Here is a 21,759-nt window from a genome sequence, read left to right as displayed (position 1 = left end):
ATTGATTTTGGGTAGTTCTTAAAATTCCTTAGATTATCCCCTGGAAGACATTTCACATTATAATAAAGATACTAGATGACAACACCAACATAAAACGTAATGCTAATGTTACGCCAGTTCTTCAAATCCTACTTGCTTCCAAATTTGCTTACGTTGGTTCGGATATTGATGACGCTTGCCTATGCATTTTGGAAGAATATTGAAGAGAAAAAAAGTTTTGAAATTGAATTTTGCACAATATACTGTCAGTTAAAAATGTTTAAATTTATTACCGATGTTGCAAAATGGCAATAATTGATGAAAAAAGGCAAAATAATCAAGTTTTTTGGATAATTTTTTCAAAATATTTTAATTTCTCCGAGGGCATTCTAATTTTGGTAAAAAAAATTTAGAATATAATAAAACAACACACCAAATTGCAAACTTCATTAAAATCGGTTCTATAGTTTTCGCAAAATAATTTTTTGAAAGAAAATTTTCGAATTTTCAATATGTTGCACAGCCTCAAAGTAGTACTTTAAAATTATAATTTTCGAAAAACACTAAATTGCAAATTGAAAAATGTAATCTAATTGTTTAAAAATAAAATAAAAGAGTATTAATTTTAAAAATTTACTGTAGCCGTCCTAATCAACCGATTTCAAATTTTCAAAAACCATTTGAAAGGTTGAGCGGTCTTTTCTATGTGAAAAAATGTTCAAGTATCTAGATGCTTTATTTGAGGCTGTGCAACATTTTGAAAATTCAAAAAAATTTTTTCTAAATTTTTTTCAAAAAATTATTTTGCGAAAACTATACAACCGATTTTAATGAAATTTGGTGTGTTGTTTTATTATACTCTAAAAATTTTTTACCATTCATTAGAATGCCCTCAGAGCAATTAAAATATTTTAAATAAAATATTTAAAGAACATTCGCCCGTTTCCTATAAAATGGCAAATGCGCCAATGTTTTTGACGCAAAAAAAAAGGAATATACAATTTTTTCATCAAATATACATAAAAGATTCATGTAATAGTCATAAATTCGTTATAGACCAGGGCGGATCAGTTTTGAGGTGAATGTGAGAGGGGGCAAGGAATATTTTTCTGGATTACCTTCAGTACAACTCACATAAAAATGTAGATCCCTAGATCTGGGCGAGGTCCGGAACATTTTCAAAATTTTTCAATTATTGCTATTTTGCAACATCGGTAATAAATTTAAACATTTTTAACTTACAGTATATTGTGCAAAATTCAATTCTAAAACCTGTTTTCCTCTTCCATATTCTTCCAAAATGCATAGATTCCAAGATATAAGTAAAAAACTCAGATAAAATAGGTATTTTTTAAAATTTTTTAAACATTTCTGCATTTTTGAAAATGTTCCGGACCTCGCCCAGATCTAGGGATCTACACTTTTAGTATGTGAGTTGTCACTTATTTCACTCTGAAGAAGGTAAAATATAAAAATCTGTACAAGAGCGTGGAAGAGACAAAAATACGTTTATAATGATGATATTGGCGATAACGATTATGATGGTAAGTAACATGGTGATGACGATGACGATGATGACAATGGGGATGATGATAAAATAAAAACATGTTTTATTCTAATTCTACTTGCTCGAACTGATCCGAAATATCTTGTTGATAATGATTACGGAGAAGATGATGATGATGATATGGCGATGATGATGATGACGCTAATGAAATGAAGACACTTCCAAATCTAACAACGATACTCGATAACACAGCCACACAAAAAAAGTTGTCTGTACGTTTCATGCGACATATGTTATCCGCAGTATTTTTGCCTCCTGATCACGAATCCGGTGTCAGAATTGAGCTATCACATCACAGGAATTTCCTAACCTCAAAAAACAGGTCAAAATAGAAAAATTTCATGAAAAAGTGGTCGGAAAAATAGAAAAAATTAGGCTAGGAAATTCCTGTGATGTGATAGCTCAATTCTGACACCGGATTCGTGATCAGGAGGCAAAAATACTGCGGATAACATATTATGTCGCATGAAAAGTACAGACTTTTTTTTGTGGCTGTATAATCTAACAGCGCGGTAACATAATGAGAATGTTGTGCTAGTTCTCCACGCTACTTATTCGAAATTTACCTGAAGCCTAGCAAAAAGCTGTCTATGATATTTTACTCTAAACAAGACAAAACGTAAAAATCCCTAACTACAAAAGCGCTGAAATATTTCACAACAGAGAAGGGATCGCTAGAGATCTAGCCGGGGTATGTAACGGATCCGACTACAGGTTCCATGTTCCTTTTTTCATGTTTTATTACAGCTTCACAGAACGTTGTTTACTAATCACTGCTTGGAACTCCACAGCTACACGCCCCCACAAAAATCCCCACGATTAGAAACTTGCCCTATATTTGCATGATTTAGAAACGTATAACCCTACTTCAGTGCTGTGCAAGATAGAAGGGTTAAGGAATTAAGAACTAGGTCTATAAGTTGGGAGGGAAGCACGCGGTTCAAATCCGCCTGCCTTAGAGGCATTAGCCGTAGATGATAAGAATATGTACCCCCCCCCTCCCCCGCCGCGCCATTTTTTGCATTTAAATTGAAACTTTATTCCCCGGGTGGCGGGAGAGGGGAGGCGCATTCGGAAAACCGTTGACGTGGCAAGTGCATCTGTGTCAATAGTTAATTTATAGTTGCGGAATTGGAAGGATCCATTGTCTCTGGTGGCTCAAGGAGACTGGATTAAGATATAAATTAGACGGGGTCAGAAGGGTAAATAAATTCAGTCTGAGAGATTAAATTTATTCACCGCGATCAATTTATATAGCAACAGATAAAACGTTTATTTTTGTGTGATCTCTGTTCGGGATCATATTTTTATTGCCGAGCTCTTAAATGAACACGAACATCTCGTGTAATTAAAACATTCTTAACATCGAAATTTACATATCAACATTCCACACTAAGAAAACTCATTTAGACGGTATGCACACAACGCAGGGCTAGAAGATTTTGGTGCCGCTTTTTCTTAACAACCGGGAACTGGAGTTAAAGCATAAATATAAACATTGAATTTAAAAAAAAAACAATAATATTTCAAAACCTGAACATTTTTGGTTCCATTCTAATAAAAAACGCAAAAACTAAACACTTTTTGGTTTCATTTTGCCAGATCTTGCCCAGGCTCACCGACCTCGTGAGGCCCAGGGCTATAACACCCGGAGCCCTCCTCCCTAAAGTCAGACCTGCTTAATATCCAGAATATCGTTATGTCAACTGTCTTAACAATTTGTGTACTTTTAATTACATAATTGAAGAACGTAGGGACTTGACATTGAAGAACCAACAAGTATACGCAGCCGTGATTAAGCTGGAAGAGGAAATATCAATACAAAGTGGTTATCTGCAGTACCTACCGAGTCTGATAGATAGTTACATGAACAAATAAACTGTTGATTTCAGAGAAGATAATCTCAGGACACAGTTAGAGTGGGGTCTATTAATTGCAAAAAATGCAAAAACTAATCACTTTTTGGTTTCATTTCGCCAGATCTTGCCGAGGCTCTCCGACCTCGTGAGGCCCTGGGCTATAACACCCGGAGCCCTCCTCCCTAAAGCCGGACCTGCTTAATATCCCGAATATCGTTATGTCAAACGGTCTTAACAATTTCTGTACTTAGAGAGAAATAATTAGGGAACATAGGGACTTGAGATTGAAGAACCAACAAGTATACGCAGCCGTGATTAAGCTGGAAGAGGAAATATCAATACAAAGCGGTTATCTGCAGTACCTACCGAGTCTGATAGATAGTTACATGAACAAATAAACTGTTGATTTCAGAGAAGATAATCTCAGGACACAGTTAAAGTGAGGTCTATTAATTGCAGGTATAAACAGGTTAACAAGTTTATAGACAATAAATCTGTTCCGTGTTGGCTTTACTGGCATCCAGCCGGGTTAGTATACACATGGAGTATTCTACAACACTAGCATAGTAAAGAGATTTGCCGAAATAATACCAGATAATATCAACTATTATATTTCATTATGCTCACATAGTTTTTATTAACGTATAATTAAAACTGGTCATTATTTATTAGCTTCGTGTTTAATTGGGTATTTCTTGATTTCGATCGGCTTCTGTGCCTCAGAGAACTGAATAATGCATTGTTAAACCATTACCACTGACACAGATTAGTAAGTTGTCGTGTCATTAGTAAATATAATCCCTTTGTGCTTGCTTTGTTTATCGCAAATACCCTAAATTAGTGCATATATGGCCGTGTACGCCAATATGTTATTCTCCAACATAGTATATAGCAATTAGCCGAAACTCGGCGACACAGTGTTATGACTGAAGCGCGGCAAGGAGCCGAACGACTGGAAAATCGCGTAAATGGCGAAGGCCAGTAAAAAATTAAACTGCCGATTTCCCGCAAAGTATTTAAAAATCGACATATAAGTTTCCACACTAAACCGTTTCTAGTCATTTATAAAACACGGTTTAAATTCTTGTTTATTTTAATAGAAAGTTTAAATTGCTCATTTAATTGTTTTTTAAATCATGTTCAGGAAGTACACAAAAATTCCTCCCTCAAAATAATTCATGAAAACGCACGGAAGCCACGTTGCTACGTCATACCACTCGTTAGGGCGCTAGCCCCCACATGGATGGGTCCCGCATGAAACATGAAAATCTGAATTTTATTAAATCTGTAATCTTCTTTGTGGACAAATTTTATTGGTGACCGCTGTCCCAGGAAATAAAAAAAATATAATTTACGTCCCGGTGGCTATTTTTAAGTGAGCCTTTTGGCGCAAAGTTATCTTTGATTAATTTTTCATTTTACAGGTGGACAACGAACGGTTTTCAGATATTTTCAGATTAATATTAAAGCTACCGACCTGATTTTTTCAGCGCGCGTTTAGCAGTTTACGTCCTTACGGAAAATGTAAAAAACAAGTTACAAATTAATTACTGACTGCTTATGTGTTATAGATAAACATCTAATCTTATTAAATAAATGTAAGAAACGGCGTAGCAAATAATATCCACGTTTGATATACCAATTTATTGTGAATATAAGAATGCGGTACGGGAGCTAAATTCGATTGAATTCGAAAGAATAGAATTCCTGTATACAAATCCGTTTTAGATATTTGTGACGCGACTTTGAAAAATGCTTTATATCGTACAGATACAATATCTCGCGATTGAATCAATTTATTAGCTTCCAATTTTATAGAAATACCATACTAAAATATGGACCATAAAAGGGGAAATACTGATCTCCATTTTTAATAGAATAAAATCCGGGCAGCGTGACGACCGGAAAATTAATTGTTTTATGTTTCATCTATCTAAATCCGTGGTAATCCCTCACCGGCCACATGATAGAAGTCAAAATATGCAGAGAATCTAAAAATTAAAAAGGAAAACTTTCGAGAACTAAAAATATTGTAATTAGAGGATTTTTCAGAATCAAAGTGAATTTATATAGTGCAGGGAATCATATTCGAATAATTCGAATATTCCAATTAGTACTATCTATAACTTCGAATAAGTGTAAATGTAACTATTCGAATAATACTCGAGTTATTTGAATAATTTAACTATTCGAACATTCGAATTATTCGATTAATTTAACTATTCGAATAAATAAATAGTCGAATATGACGTCACGCATAAAGTATATCGTCAGGACAAAATAAGTTGTACGTTATTACCAATTTCACCTCTCTTAAAATACATTTGAACTTTCTACATTTTATAATAGTGTAATATTTTAATTATCTGGATTAATCGAATATTTAACTACATACCACCTAATTTCGAATAATTTCGATGATATTTTCGAATAATTCAAATAATTTGAATATTCGAATAATTCGAATATTGTAATAATTCGAATATATTCGTATAAATACTGAAGTAACTATTCGAATACGAAATTTAAAAAATGTCCCAGCCCTAGAATTTAATCCAAAATAAGTTAGTTTCGCGGTAACTAGTAAGTAAAGAAACAAGTGACGGTCAAATATGTGAAATGGAAACCATGACTGCTGCGATATTTGTAGGTGCAAATTTTTGAGAAATTGGCACTTCTTTTCGGTTGAAACCTAAAAACCAGTCGTTTTTCTACACGTCCTGTGTTAGATTAATCCGCTTTTTAAATAATGAATGAAAATCGAAGCATTATAATACACTCAGAAAAAAAATTAAAGGAGGTGAGTGATTTTTGAAAAGCTGCAACTTCGTGAATAATGGTCGTGTCGAGAAAAAAACAGAAGCATCTTAAAGCTTGAAGATTCTAGGTTTGAAATCTTGACATGAAACAATTTTTTGAGCATCAATCTCGGCGCAATCAGAAGAAATAATGCAAGGCAAAAATTACAATTTTTTTTTCTTTTAAAACAAAATTAAAAATTAAAAGAGTTTGTTGTTTCTTACTGATGTTAATCAGTAAACGATTAAGATGAAACAAATTTTTTTGCCTTATTTTTCTCACAATTTTGCGTGAAATAATCATCAAATATCGAAAAAAAAATTAAAAATTAAAAAAAAAATTAAATTTTTAAAAAAATTTTAAAATCCTTTTGCGACCTCATTTTTACAATTTTACATTGAATGTTTGAAATGTCGAGAATTTTTTTTTTTAATTAAAAAAAAATGAAAATTTAGATTTTTTTTTTTTCGATATATTTGATGAGTATTAACAATTGTTTTCGACATTAGTGTAAGTAAAATTCGCGAGATTTGTTTGATGGCGGTACAATTAGCGAAATGTGCTAATGAAAGCCGGTCGTAATAAAAAAATCACGGTGGGCGATACGGTCCGCCCGGTAGAAAGAAGAATGGAGGAGAATGAAATATATTTAATCTAAAGGGAAATAGTTATGAGTTTTACCTTCTGCAAAAATGGCCTGCAATAGACTGCAAAAAAGGAAAGTTGCTTGCGTAGCTGTCATATTGTGAAGCTGACGGGGGGCACAATGCCTATTTAAGAATCGCATCTTCGATTCCGTTGAATTCTGCACGTATCTGAACCATTCTTGGGACCTGCGAACAAATCACTGGATGAATATAAGCATTTCCACTGCGATAATAAATTCCATCCCGGAGGCCTTGTTTTATAGCGAGAGCGAAATAGGATTTAAGTTTTAAACAGTGGCGCTTCTCGCCTGTATACCCATAATAAGGCAATTTTCAGAAGGCGGATCCACCAACAAAATTCTACTTGCAAACTTCAGTTTTATTTCATTTTTTTTTTTTTTAGTCGAATAATTCGCTCCCGCTTAAAAAAGGTCACAGATGTCTCTTAAAATCCTAAATAAAGCCGGATTAAGCAAATGCGCTCATCTAAACTTAACATACACCGCCAACTTGACTGCTTTGTTCATACGTACGAGTAGGCCACGTTCATAAAAAAAATTAATTAACGACATTTAATTAATTACCTTCGGTTCCTTCCTCATTATTCCTTATTAATGTTTTAATTAAACTAGTCACAAAAAGGATAAAAAGACATCCTAAATTTTTAGGTGGCTTTCAAAAGGATGTAACTGTTGTTACTCTAACTGTAAATTGTTGCTCCAGGTATTTGTTAATTAATTTCGTTCGTTTTTTTGCAACTAATTTATCCAAAGAAACGTATCGAGAAAGTTGAATTTAAGTTACCCCTTACAACTAACAAAACAGCGTTATAACAAATTGTTCCAAGGTCATGCAAAAGCCGCTCGGGAATTCGCTCTTTTTGCGTTAAATAGAGCTTATTTTTACGGTGATTAAAAAAAAACACCTACGCCCCTTTGTTCCTGTTGCTCTCGTACGTTGATAAGTTCATAAGTAGAATAAAAACCAAGGGGAAGACCATCTAGCACATAATACGGTGTATGTTTGCAACAAAAAGAAAGAAATGGTTGGTTGTTGAACTCTTTTCTTCATTATTTTATATAAAAAGTTAAACTTAATATTTTTTTTAACACTGGCAACAATGCGTCGTAAATCTACGCGTGAAGTCAGCGGTTCTCAACAAGTTTGCTGTTAAAATATCCTGCATGTTTACTTTAGACTTTTTTTCGCGAAAAATTAATGAAGTGGTAAGATTTTGTTTAATAAAATAAAATCGTTGTCGTTGTGCTACAATGCATATACAAAAAATATGTAAGGATATAATTTCCTAACGAATAATACCTCGAAAGGATATATTTACTAGTTCCTCGTTTATCACTTATACACAAGTATGCATTATATGCGTTCCTTTATAGCTTGTATGTGTGTTAGACTCTCATCCTGAGTATTACAGCAATCTTAATTACCTACGTCTACCAACGTCTGGAACGTATACGCTTTTGACAAGTCCATGAATGTAAGTTGCTAATTATACTGCGACGAATATATCATCGTTCGATTTAAAGCTAATATAACGCAAAACATGGGTAACGTTTGCGGCATATTTAGAAAAAGAACTTTATTAAGAAGATATGAGAATTACTCGAAAAAAACAGGGGTTCCAAAAATACTACATCCTTTTTTATAACGCCATGTGTATTGATAACGGAACACCTAGAACATTACTGAAACAAAAAGGCACACCCGGCGTGACGAAAAAAGAAAATTGCACTCAAGTGAGAAAAAAACCGTTAACTGTCTCTTTGTATAAAAAGAGGATAACCGTTAATCCTACTTTATATTTTTCCGGTACATTTGCACTACACGGGGCCCGGACCTTCTGAGGGCGCTGTAATTAGTGACAATCTGCTGACGTTCGAAGTGCAAACTTTTACCCTGCAATAACAAAAGCGCCGGTAGTTAATTACTACGTTGACAATAACCGTGTGTACACCCAGAAAAATTTGTGTGGCCACCAAACGGCGAACAGTCGGCGTCGCCAGCGTTCCGTTTTATATTGGTTCAATATATTCCTTTATACTAAAGAACAATTATATTTTTAAACCGTTGTTTTATCATACAAAACTATACTCGAAAAACTACACAAATCTTGCTAAAACAATATATTAACAGCAAATATTAATTTAACGCCTACAACAATGCATTTGGTTGTTGTAAATAAACGTTAATTTATCTCAAGTGAATTATTTCGTTGAAACAAATAAACATTATTGTATCCTTCATTAAATGAAACCAAACAGTGTAGTGAGTAGCGATCCTTAATTATTATGTAACTAGAGTAGACAGCAGCCTGCAACTTTGTTGTAACAATTATATTAAAATACAAGTAAATGTTGTTTTAAATCTTACTATATATTTATTATTCATAAAACTGCACCAAAAATATACTTAGCTCGTACAAATTTCAGCGAGAATAAGATATACTAACCGCAAACATTACTTTAGTAATTACAACGGTGCGTTTTGTTATAAAAAATAAACGATTACTTTATTTCAAACAAATTATGTTACTATTAACTATGGTTAGAGACTTATTTGCGAGATATCAGCCTTGGTGTATTAAGACGTTAATAGGAAAATAAAGTTAGGGCTAGACTAAGATAAATATATTCGTTTAAATTTGAAGCAAGTGGGTAGTTAATTACGCCTGAGTATAACACAATTAATTTGGCAAATTGTTGAAGTGATGGCAGTGTCACTATGGCACTGATTTTCCGCGTTCGCCGCTAAAACAGCGCCGTGAACAGGTTAAATATAACAATAAGGATATGACTCCAATTGTGTGCCAGTTTCCGACGGAATCGAACTGGCGTCGTTGCACGGGAAATTCGATTTTTATGCGTTCTTATGTCTATGTCTGGATAATTTGTAATTTAAGTTGTTCCGATAAACGACTATTGCAGACACGCTTATTTTGCTCCGATTTTCGAGTGCTATATCCTTAGTTATTTCAACCGGAAGTAATTACAGTTCGATAGCGAGCTCCGCGTAAATAGAAAAAAAAAACGTTTTTATAAAATTTCTTCTTATATAAAACGATGTAGAGGTGTGTTAATACGGGTCTATACAGGGGTGTGCATGTTCCTCATGGAAAAATAACAGGGGTAGTTCATGTAAAGTTTTTTTCTTAGACGCCCTATTTTCGAAATACAGTGTGTTGAAGTTGTTACTATCCAAATGGTTTTTCTTAATTATCTCTAAATCGGCTAAAGATAAAAACGTCAAAATTTGTACACGAGTAAACATCAACTGTGCATTAAGAATAACGTGCAAACGGTTTCTTTCTGAAAAGCAGTGTCGCCGATACAGGTAATTGGAAGGGTACAATCGAAAAAAAAATATGTTAAAAGTCAAAATTCCGAGCTATCCCTAATAAATATGTCTATTATTTCGATGTAATATTTAATTTTCTAGTTATTTTGCTGGACCCGAACGTACAATTTGTCGCAATGGAGTGACAGGGGGCTAAATCTTGACGGTACCGCGTAGGCTATGTAAGCCCGGCTTGGAATAATATTTTAGTGGATAAGTTGCTCCGTGGCATTGTTTGTGATTCCGACTCTGCTAACCAGCTAGTGGAGCAGGTGTTAGGGGGGTGTTTCAATCTAGCTTGTATAGAACCCGGCGTGATGTAGCGCCTTCTACTATCAGATATATACTCTATGCACATTATAAACTTTGTTGAATACATTCTAAATAATTTACGCAATATGAATACGAATATGTGGGGTTTATTAAAATGAACGCGTTCTGAATTGCAGTTCCACTAAATTTGTAGAGCGTATCAGAAATTACGGTTATTTTATAGCTTTGCACTTCGTGGCAAATTCCATTTGCCTGCCCGTGAATAACACAGGCGCGACAGAAACCGTACCCACTATTCTTTCGGATACCCCGCTAGTTCACGTCCAAATCCACCAATTACCCCAACAAATTTTAATATTCCATTTAAATACTTACAGAATCAAAAATAATTATAAACACTGGATAGTTTAATTCTGTCGGTTACAACGAGCAAGCTTAATCTTATTTGCCTTCAGCTAAGACCCAATTTTGAGCGACGATTTTAAATTCAATGCACATCGATGCAATCAAGATTTACTAGTAAGATACAGCGGACTGCGATAGTTGACAATGTTTGCGATTGTAACAGATCCAATTTAAAAAATCCAGTATGCAGACGTCACAATTACAATTTGCTTTTATATCTTAAACTATCTTTAACTCGTATTATGCGTCTGACCTCCTAGATTAAGGATGCAGAATCAACCACCGCATTATCTTGTTACGACATTTGAATTGTTTACAAGAACTGTACGGCCCGATGTACGTTGAGGTCGAAAAACAGACAAATTATATAATAAATTCTATATTTGTACCTATAAAGAACAATTTAAATTTCCAATTTCTGTATCTCGAAAAGTAAACGANCGACTCTGCTAACAAGCTAGTGGAGCAGGTGTTAGGGGGGTGTTTCAATCTAGCTTGTATAGAACCCGGCGTGATGTAGCGCCTTCTACTATCAGATATATACTCTATGCACATTATAAACTTTGTTGAATACATTCTAAATAATTTACGCAATATGAATACGAATATGTGGGGTTTATTAAAATGAACGCGTTCTGAATTGCAGTTCCACTAAATTTGTAGAGCGTATCAGAAATTACGGTTATTTTATAGCTTTGCACTTCGTGGCAAATTCCATTTGCCTGCCCGTGAATAACACAGGCGCGACAGAAACCGTACCCACTATTCTTTCGGATACCCCGCTAGTTCACGTCCAAATCCACCAATTACCCCAACAAATTTTAATATTCCATTTAAATACTTACAGAATCAAAAATAATTATAAACACTGGATAGTTTAATTCTGTCGGTTACAACGAGCAAGCTTAATCTTATTTGCCTTCAGCTAAGACCCAATTTTGAGCGACGATTTTAAATTCAATGCACATCGATGCAATCAAGATTTACTAGTAAGATACAGCGGACTGCGATAGTTGACAATGTTTGCGATTGTAACAGATCCAATTTAAAAAATCCAGTATGCAGACGTCACAATTACAATTTGCTTTTATATCTTAAACTATCTTTAACTCGTATTATGCGTCTGACCTCCTAGATTAAGGATGCAGAATCAACCACCGCATTATCTTGTTACGACATTTGAATTGTTTACAAGAACTGTACGATGTACGTTGAGGTCGAAAAACAGACAAATTATATAATAAATTCTATATTTGTACCTATAAAAAACAATTTAAATTTCCAATTTCTGTATCTCGAAAAGTAAACGAGATCCGGACAAACCGAGGCCACTTTCGAGTTTCTTGCACTCGGTTTACCTATGAATAATTTTGCGAAGAAACCGCTGCTTTACAGACTTTCAAACGAACTAGGTTCGTTCGATTTTTACTCATCCTTTGAATCGCGAGAAGAATAAAACTTTCTTTTCCTCTACCAATTCAGGAGTGTTGATTCTGAAAATGTTATCTGAATTTTTATTAATCTTTGTATTTTCAGACACAAAAATTTAAATACGAGGTCGAAAAACAGACAAATTATATAATAAATTCTAGATTTGTACCTATAAAGAACAATTTAAATTTCCGATTTCTGTATCTCGAAAAGTAAACGAGATCCGGACAAACCGAGGCCATTTTCGAGTGTCTTGCATCCGGTTTACCAATAAATAATTTTGCGAAAAAACCGCTGCTTTACAGACTTTCAAACGAACTAGGTTTGTTCGATTTTTACTCATCCTTTGAATCACGAGAAGAATAAAACTTTCTTTTCCTTTACCAATTCAGGAGTGTAGATTCTGAAAATGTTATCTGATTTTTTATTAATATTTGTATTTTTAGAAAGACACAAAAATTTTAATACGAGGTCGAAAAACAGACAAATTATATAATAAATTCTAGATTTGTACCTATAAAGAACAATTTAAATTTCCGATTTCTGTATCTCGAAAAGTAAACGAGATCCGGACAAACCGAGGCCATTTTCGAGTGTCTTGCATCCGGTTTACCAATAAATAATTTTGCGAAAAAACCGCTGCTTTACAGACTTTCAAACGAACTAGGTTTGTTCGATTTTTACTCATCTTTTGAATCACGAGAAGAATAAAACTTTCTTTTCCTCTACGAATTCAGGAGCGTAGATTCTGAAAATGTTATCTACTTTTTTATTAATCTTCGTAGTTTCAGAAAGACACCAAAATTTTAATACGAGGTCGAAAAACAGACAAATTATATAATAAATTCTAGATTTGTACCTATAAAGAACAATTTAAATTTCCGATTTCTGTTTCTCGAAAAGTAAACGAGATCCGGACAAACCGAGGCCATTTTCGAGTTTCTCGCACCCGGTTTACCAATAAATAATTTTGCGAAAAAAACGCTGCTTTACAGACTTTCAAACGAACTAGGTTTGTTCGATTTTTACTCATCCTTTGAATCACGAGAAGAATAAAACTTTCTTTTCCTTTACAAATTCAAGAGTGTAGATTCTGAAAATGTTATCTGATTTTTTATTAATATTCGTATTTTTAGAAAGACACAAAAATTTTAATACGAGGTCGAAAAACAGACAAATTATATAATAAATTCTAGATTTGTACTTATAAAGAACAATTTAAATTTCCAATTTCTGTATCTCGAAAAGTAAACAAGATCCGGACAAGCCGAGGCCACTTTCGAGTTTCTTGCACCCGGTTTACCAATAAATAATTTTGCGAAATAACCGCTGCTTTACAGACTTTCAAACGAACTAGGTTTGTTCGATTTTTACTCATCCTTTGAATCGCGAGAAGAATAAAACTTTCTTTTCCTCTACGAATTCAGGAGTGTAGATTATGAAAATGTTATCTGATTTTTTATTAATATTCGTATTTTCAGACAAAAAAATTTAAATACGAGGTCGAAAAACAGTCAAATTATATAATAAATTCTAGATTTGAACCTATAAAGAACAATTTAAATTTCCAATTTCTGTACCTCGAAAAGTAAAGGAGATCCGGACAAACCGATTCCATTTTCGATTTCGTCGAACCCGACTTGCTACCACTAAAATAGTAGGAAGTCATTTTGTGAAAAAACTTCCTTTTCGATTTTCACACAGAATTTACTAATCTTTCGAATAGCCGGAAATGTAAATTTTTTTTTTTGGAAAATGCGGACTAACCACAATCAATTTCTAAAGAAAATGTGTAAAAAATCTTTGCTACAACGGTGATACGCGAACATAGTCGTCGTGAGACGTAAAAATAAAAAGTCATCATGTATTGCAAAAAAACGCGTGTGTTTTCGTGACAACGATTCACGTTCTACTATTTCGATAAAAACTAAAACAATTCACGGGATAAATACTGATGAGCGGTGCTGCTTCCGCGTATGTTTAAATACCAATATATACGTTTCTGTGAGTGATATTGATAATGTGTATTAAATTAACCACATAATTGCAATACTACTATATATTAAATTGGGTTCCGCTGTCAAAAAGGGCCACACCGAATTTATTACATAGCACCGTGTATTGAAACTTTAAAATTTCATTTTGGAACGGGATGATTCAGTAAATAGGTATATCACTACACATTACAAATAGGCAACGAATTGTATTTTGTATCTTACTTTGCTCTTGCCCCTTTTTTTTTGGTTTCAACTGTTTTAAATAATGCTTAAGTTTCATTTGTTTTAATTTGGCATAGAGTGTAATTAAATGAAATAAAGTACTATAAAATGAATATAAATAATCGGGGGGGAGTTACAAAGTAAATCTCCGTATAATATTAAATCTTCGTTACTTATTTGTTTATGAGCAGCGCGCCCGTTCATTTTTAGTTCTGTCCTGTCTGTATGCACATGGTGTTTGCGAGACATCCTATAAGGATGCATTTCTCTTTTCTGATATATTAAACTGCAAATTAAATTCATTCAGCAGCGACTACTGGAAATATGACTTACTTGGCAAATACATTTTACAACGATGTTCGTTATAAGAAAGAAAAATACCACTTTATTTTCTACACGTTTTCCCTGAAATTGGTTTTGGTTAGCCCGTATGTTGTTCACTTTCCATGATACGCATTGAAAAAATTACATTAACTTGCCAAATGAAAGTCGCACGTAAAATCTAATAGCATTTTTGGAATTTACTCAACTGAATTGGCCTAGGAGAATTTTTTTAGAATTTTCCGAGGCCAAATAAAAAAATCCAGTAATTCAAAAGATCCGTAAAAATGTGAAAGTCGATAAAAAAACAGTTTTTCACGAAATTATTTCTGCTACCATTAAAACGTGTTCGACAAACTCGAAAATGAAACCGGTTTGTCTGGATCTCATTTAAAAAAAATTAAAAAATTAATGGAAAAATTAATGATGATAATATAGAGTTTAAAGCCGCACACAAAGAATTTCACACAAACTAAAGGAATTATCTTGGCTCAATATGTACAATAGAAGATGCTTGCATCTAACCTGTTTCTGTTACAAGATTCTGAAATTTAAAGCCCCTCCATATTTATATAGGAAAATAAAATTCAGGACTGACGTTCATAATTTAAACATTCGCAGAAAACATATATTAAACATACCTTATCATCGCAAGCAAATTTTTAAACGTTCTTTTAGTTATAATATAGTTTCATGTATTAATAAGCAGAAACTTATTAATTATTCTCTGTCCTGCAATTTATTTAAAGCAAAATTGCAATTAAAACTGTTATCTGTCTTAAAAGTATCTAATATTTTTGAATTGTATAGGTTTTAACAGCTCCTGATTTTCCAAATCAGTAAGCTGACATATTAACCTTTTATTTCCTAAAGTAATATCTGTAAAATGTTATGCCATTGTACTTTAAATTGGAGATAATAAATATTATTATTATTATTATTTACTGTACGACATAGTTGAAAATTCGAACAGAAAAAAATTAGAGCAAATTTTCGAAATCTACGCCCTTGAAATGACCCAGGCGAAGCTTTTTACAATATTCTGGCTCATATCATTCAAAATTCGATTACGAATTCAGAATTTACCGCTTTGAATTAGTCTAGGAGATTGGTTTCAGTATTTCCAGGGGCGTATTCGATTTGACCTTGAGTTGACTTTACTTTGACATTGCAACTCGTGATGAAGGTCAATTGCAAGGTCATCATCCAATTTGGTCAAAAAAACTGCGATTTTTACATGAAACATTTTTCCACACAATCCGATCATGTCGTGTAATGAGTTTGACCTCTAAGAGACCTACAAGGACATACTTATTCGGCCGTAAAATTTGTCGTCGATTGTTGGCATAAAAAGTAAGATGTTCCATTTGACATTTCCAAGTTGACCTTGGTTTGTCCTTGAAACTTAATATCAGGGTTAAATCCAAGGTCACCAGCATATTGGCTTCCTGTTATCACACAAACTTCTGTCTCTTCTGCGGAGTATATTTCGCCGCTAAGGGCTTCTGGATATTCCAATGAAATAGCAGTAAACCAAGACGAATGCTTATTTCACCGGTACGATATCCCATAAAATAACGATAAATCTCGAGATATACGCGAGTACGTTAATTCTCAAGCTAAACTTGTTTGGTTATTAAAGGAACAATTAAGGAGGCCTGACAGCGTCAAATGAAATTTTCAGAATAGTTTTACTTGCAGCACTGATTTTTTGTCGAGACGGATATGAACGCGTAGATCTGCCGATAAATACCGGGCACCGCCTAACTAAAACACAGCGACTGTCACGATCAAACAATATTTTAGTTTACTCTCATGCAAAAACTCTAATTAATGTTTTAATTAAGCCCTCCGATAATAACTTTTTTGAATGGAATAATGATATAATAAATATTGTCTGTATTTCCATGGAACAATGTAAATATGTCTCCAGGCATCTGACTAATTGAACAACGCTTTGCTCCAACGTTGCGCCGCTGCTGTCACGCATTGTTTTATACTTGTTTGATAGAAACAAAAAGTTTTGCCAAAACGAACAACTTCAACCCACACGTTATAAACGCAATATTACACAAATTCGGATATTCATCGCGAAATATATAAATATTCGATAGGGTTCGTTAGAGGTGGAAAATCACGCAAACATCACCGGTACCGAAAGTGCATTCCTTTCGTTTACAGATACAGGGTGTTATAAAAAGCGGCACGTTTAAGCATACGTAAACTGTCAAAATAATTTTTGAGTGTACTGCGAAATTTACTTCGACTTTCTACATATTACGCATTTTATGAAACAAATATGCTGGTGACCTTGAATTTAACCTTGACCTTAAGTTTCAAGGGCAACGTGAAAATTTTAAATGAAACGCCCTATTTTCATGCCAGAAATGAATAAAGCGCCAAATTTTACGTTTATCATGGGTCAGGAAATTTTTCATGTATGACCTTGCAGGTTATTTGGAGGTCAAAATCACTTTTCTATGAATAACTCGACAAAAATGTTCCAAAAACCAACAGTTTTAATTGGATACGTTTATAACTTTTATATCCATAGTGTTTTACGAAAAATTTGTGTGACCTTCAAATGACCTGCAAGAACATCTCGGAAAAGTGTATTTCAGTTGATTAAGTTTTACTCGTAAATCAGGCTTTTTTCGGAAAACATAAGAGAGTAGTAATTTGTAGGAAAAGAAAGACGAATCCGAAAATATCATGGTTGTTACCGTAAAGCAGTGGCGTACTGTTTTATTTAGAAAAATATGCCACCGATATCCTGTATCTCCGCCACTGGAGCACGTGCCCAATTTCAAATTATTTCACTTACTAGTTCTTAAATTATTTAAAAAATTTAAAAATATTGTTTGAAGTTTAACACCCTGTATCTTTGTAACGAAGCGTCCTAGATAAAAACTTTATAGGAAAGACTCCCCTTAAAATTCACCGTAGGTGAATCACCCTGTACATGCATATGTCCACCAAAAAGAAATCTTTTTTTATAAATGTATACCTATTATAGTCTTTCCGATCTCAATTGAAGAACCAAGAGGTTGGCAGTATGTACCAGGTTCGTTGGCTAACGCAGCAACTCGACATTGAAATATTTGAAAAACTTGTTCCCATATTTATTTAGCCATACCCATATACAGGTCTGGTCGCCTAGTTGCGGAATTTGGTGTGATTCAAGTAATTATAATTTTTTGTCTTTAACGGAAAACTTTTTTTGGGACGCCTATGAAACTCATTAAATTTTATTGCTAGGCGTTTTTATACACGTTTAACTGACTTCGGAAAGACTATAACTTTGTGTGGCTTATTAATTTCTTTATTTTCGAGTGATTTGGCTTTCGGGAAATATGAAAATGATAAGTCAAGGATCATACATTGCTTTCGGTTCCATTCTGTATAAGTAAATTTTGTTGAAAGGACCTTATGACTATTATTTATGTCCATTGTATTTCTGTTATCGACACGACATGGAAAGAATTCAATAAAACTGACACAGAAACCTAACATTATTGCGAGCTATTTTTAAAAAGCTCTATATACCTAACAGAATACCAAATCTTTCACCGAAACAATTTTTTTTTATCATATAAAACATATCCCCGTTGAAATTGTTTCCAATTTAATTTCGTTCTTCTTAATTTTCTCGGTTTATATTTTTTAACATAGTTCGCGTAATTCGGTATGAGCCTCGGTTTATTTCGAGTAGCTTTATGAACTTCTGTAATCATAATTCATTAGAAAACTTTCATTATCTTTCTTAATTTAATTACAAACTGCTCTATAAAATGTCGAGGTAGAACACTAATTACTTTTACCGCAAACTCGATTTTATTAAATTATAATCTATTATTAACATTTTTCAGGAACCTAAACAGGAAATAATTATAATGCAATTTACGACTTCAAAATTAAAGAAAAACAACAAAATCTTCGAATAATGATCAGACGAATTTGATAACATTCACGCAACTTCCTAATGCGTCTGTGGTATTTTAATATGATTCTTGACAAGGCTGGGCATTTTCCTGAAGATGTCCCAAACGAAACTTTCATATTTTGGTAAACTATAATATAGCTCAAGAAAATTAGCACAAAATTTTTTTTTAGTTAGAGTAAATCTGACCAAACCAGCGTTTTCAGCGAGTCCGAAAACGTATATTTGGCTGCTTTTATAAAGGTTTTGGGCACTATTTATATAAATAAACTATAATATAGCTCAAGAAAATTAGCACAAAAATTTTTTTTTAGTTAGAGTAAATCTGACCAAACCAGCGTTTTCAGCGAGTCCGAAAACGTATATTTGGCTGCTTTTATAAAGGTTTTGGGCACTTTCCTATTTTGGTAATTTTTCCTCCAGAATATACATAAACTATAATATAGCTCAAGAAAATTAGCACTAATTTTTTTTTTAGTTAGAGTAAAACTGACAAAACCAGCGTTTTCAGCGAGTTCAAAAACGTATATTTGGCTGCTTTTATAGAGGTTTTGGGCACTTTTATATTTTGGTAATTTTTATATAAATAAACTATAATATAGCTCAAGAAAATTAGCACAAAAATTTTTTTTTAGTTAGAGTAAATCTGACAAAACCAGCGTTTTCAGCGAGTTCAAAAACGTATATTTGGCTGCTTTTATAAAGGTTTTGGGCACTTTCATATTTTGGTAATATTTATATAAATAAACTATAATATAGCTCAAGAAAATTAGCATAAATTTTTTTTTTAGTTAGAGTAAATCTGACCAAACCAGTGTTTTCAGCGAGTCCGAAAACGTATATTTGGCTGCTTTTATAAAGGTTTTGGGCACTTTCATATTTTGGTAATTTTTCCTACGGAATATACATAAACTATAATATAGCTCAAGAAAATTAGCACAAAAATGAAACTTCTGTTATATAGATATACAGTATGCTCCACGATTATGTCACGAAGAGGAACAACTTTCTATTTGCAATGTTATACTTCAATAAAAACTACAGATGTCTTCAAACTCTTAAAAACGTTACTATTCTCTTGGTTTTATATACAGGGCGTTCAGTTTTTTTTTTAATTTAAAGTGACATCAAGCGAAGCGCCACAATCTTTTGAAATATCGAAAAGAATCATTAAATAAGCTGGTTTTGCAAAAAAACAATAATTACCTGATTCCAAATTATTTAGGTGGCTTCGACATACCTATGATTCTTGTAATTACAAAAAAAATAATAAAAAATTTTAACATCCTGTATATCGAAAACTAAGGGAAAAATGTCTTATTTTGACCTCAAAAATACGCACCTAAATTCTTTATACTGAATTTTGAATCATCCTGTATTGACGCCGAACTATAATTCATTTGGACTTAGATATGGACAAAATTAAGTAGCGCCTCGTAGAAAAAAAATAAAAAAAAGAAAAATAGCGTTTTAAAGCTTAGGTGGAACAGATTAACGGAAAACTAATCACATTTCACCAGCACCCCATTTACACCCTCAAAATTGAGCCCCAATATAATATAATAATATAATTTTGGAAAAAAAATTAAATTTTTTGCCCCCTCGTTTGAAAAAAATTTTTTTTCAAATGATACAAAACATTTTTGTATAGTTTTTGAGATAAGGAATAAGAATCCATTGTTTAAATTGAGCTAAAAAAATTTAGAACCCTTAAATTTACGAATATGTCAGTTTATGATGTTTTTAGCTCTGATTTCCGCTCTTATGCATCGATTTGCTTGAAATTTGGAGAGTAGGTGGGGAATAGCTCAGGAAACAAAATACACTCTATGCTGATATATATTTTTATCCTGGAAGTGGTTTTTACCCCTTTGTAGGGGTTGAAAATAAATTTTATCGAAATAATCGATAGAGCAACTAATTTCAAACAAAAAATGTCGCATACAATTTTTTTAATAAACCAATACTTTTTGAGTTATTTGCGATTGAAAACTCAAATTTTCATTTTTTTTTTAATTTTTTTTCTACGAGGCGCTGCTTAATTTTGTCCATATCTAAGTTCAAATGAATTATAGTGCGCCGTTTCCTTCACAAAAGTAACATTGCAAGCTCGATTGAAAAGTGTGTTAAAAAACCTCATTGACGATTCGAAAGCGGAGAAAATAAGTTTCAGAATAATATTCTTTGAGGTTTATATAAACCTCTCCAGCGATTCACTGAAAAACGAGATATGGCCGAGGAGAATTAATTAGTGAGTGGGGTCAAATAAAAAATTGTACGGAATTATTTTAGCTCATTAAATAGTATGGTTTCCTCACTTAATTGCATTGTTACCAGCACTTATTTTACTGCATCGGGGTCATATTGTATTCCTGAATGAAAAATCAGAATGCCCCAGGCGCACGCCTAATGAACGTCCGCCTCCGCGCAGTATGCAGTTTTTCAAACAGTCCTCGAATGTTTTAGACCCGTATCAACGTCTATTAAAAGACTTTCGGATAAATAAGTCTAAAACTTAAATAACGTATTATTAGTTGTTCCGCGAATATACGAAAATGTTAAACGACTTTTTGTTGCTTCTAAAATCTCAATTTTTTCCAGAAGTCCATATTCAAAGGGAACTGTCCGTTTTGATTGATGAGCTGGATCTGTATGAATTGTTACTTAGTGTAGGTAGTGGCATCGCGTACAGCAGAGATTTACGAAATAATTTTAACAATTAAGGAAGCGAGGGCACCGATTTGAAGAAATATTTTATCGAGCGTTATTTATCGTTTGAAAACGTTGCGTCGATTCCGGCAATCAATCAATCAGTTACACATTTGGAGAACCCGTTGTTTAGCTTAATGCTTAATGCTCCCACAACTGCTTAAAAAGATAACGCAAGAAATATTTCGACTCGGCGAAGCTCGCGCAAAAAATAAATAACCCACAAAACAACTTTAAAATTGATTTATTGTGCGCCGGA

At 33.2% G+C, this 21,759-nt stretch overlaps 1 protein-coding gene across 1 annotated transcript in view; it reads right to left on the bottom strand.

Annotated features, from left to right (window-relative positions):
- Positions 1–21,759, bottom strand: part of LOC108906751 (lachesin-like) — a 125,197-nt gene that overhangs the window by 64,822 nt on the left and 38,616 nt on the right. Inside the window, exon 3 of the mRNA XM_018710105.1 lies at positions 6,886–7,037. Within this exon, the coding sequence (XP_018565621.1) occupies positions 6,886–7,037 (152 nt within the window). The remainder of the gene's footprint in view (positions 1–6,885; positions 7,038–21,759) is intronic.

The sequence above is a fragment of the Anoplophora glabripennis genome, unplaced genomic scaffold (assembly GCF_000390285.2).
Source record: "Anoplophora glabripennis isolate ALB-LARVAE unplaced genomic scaffold, Agla_2.0 scaffold5, whole genome shotgun sequence".
NCBI lineage: Eukaryota > Metazoa > Arthropoda > Insecta > Coleoptera > Cerambycidae > Anoplophora > Anoplophora glabripennis.
This window is presented reverse-complemented; position numbering and strand designations above follow the sequence as displayed.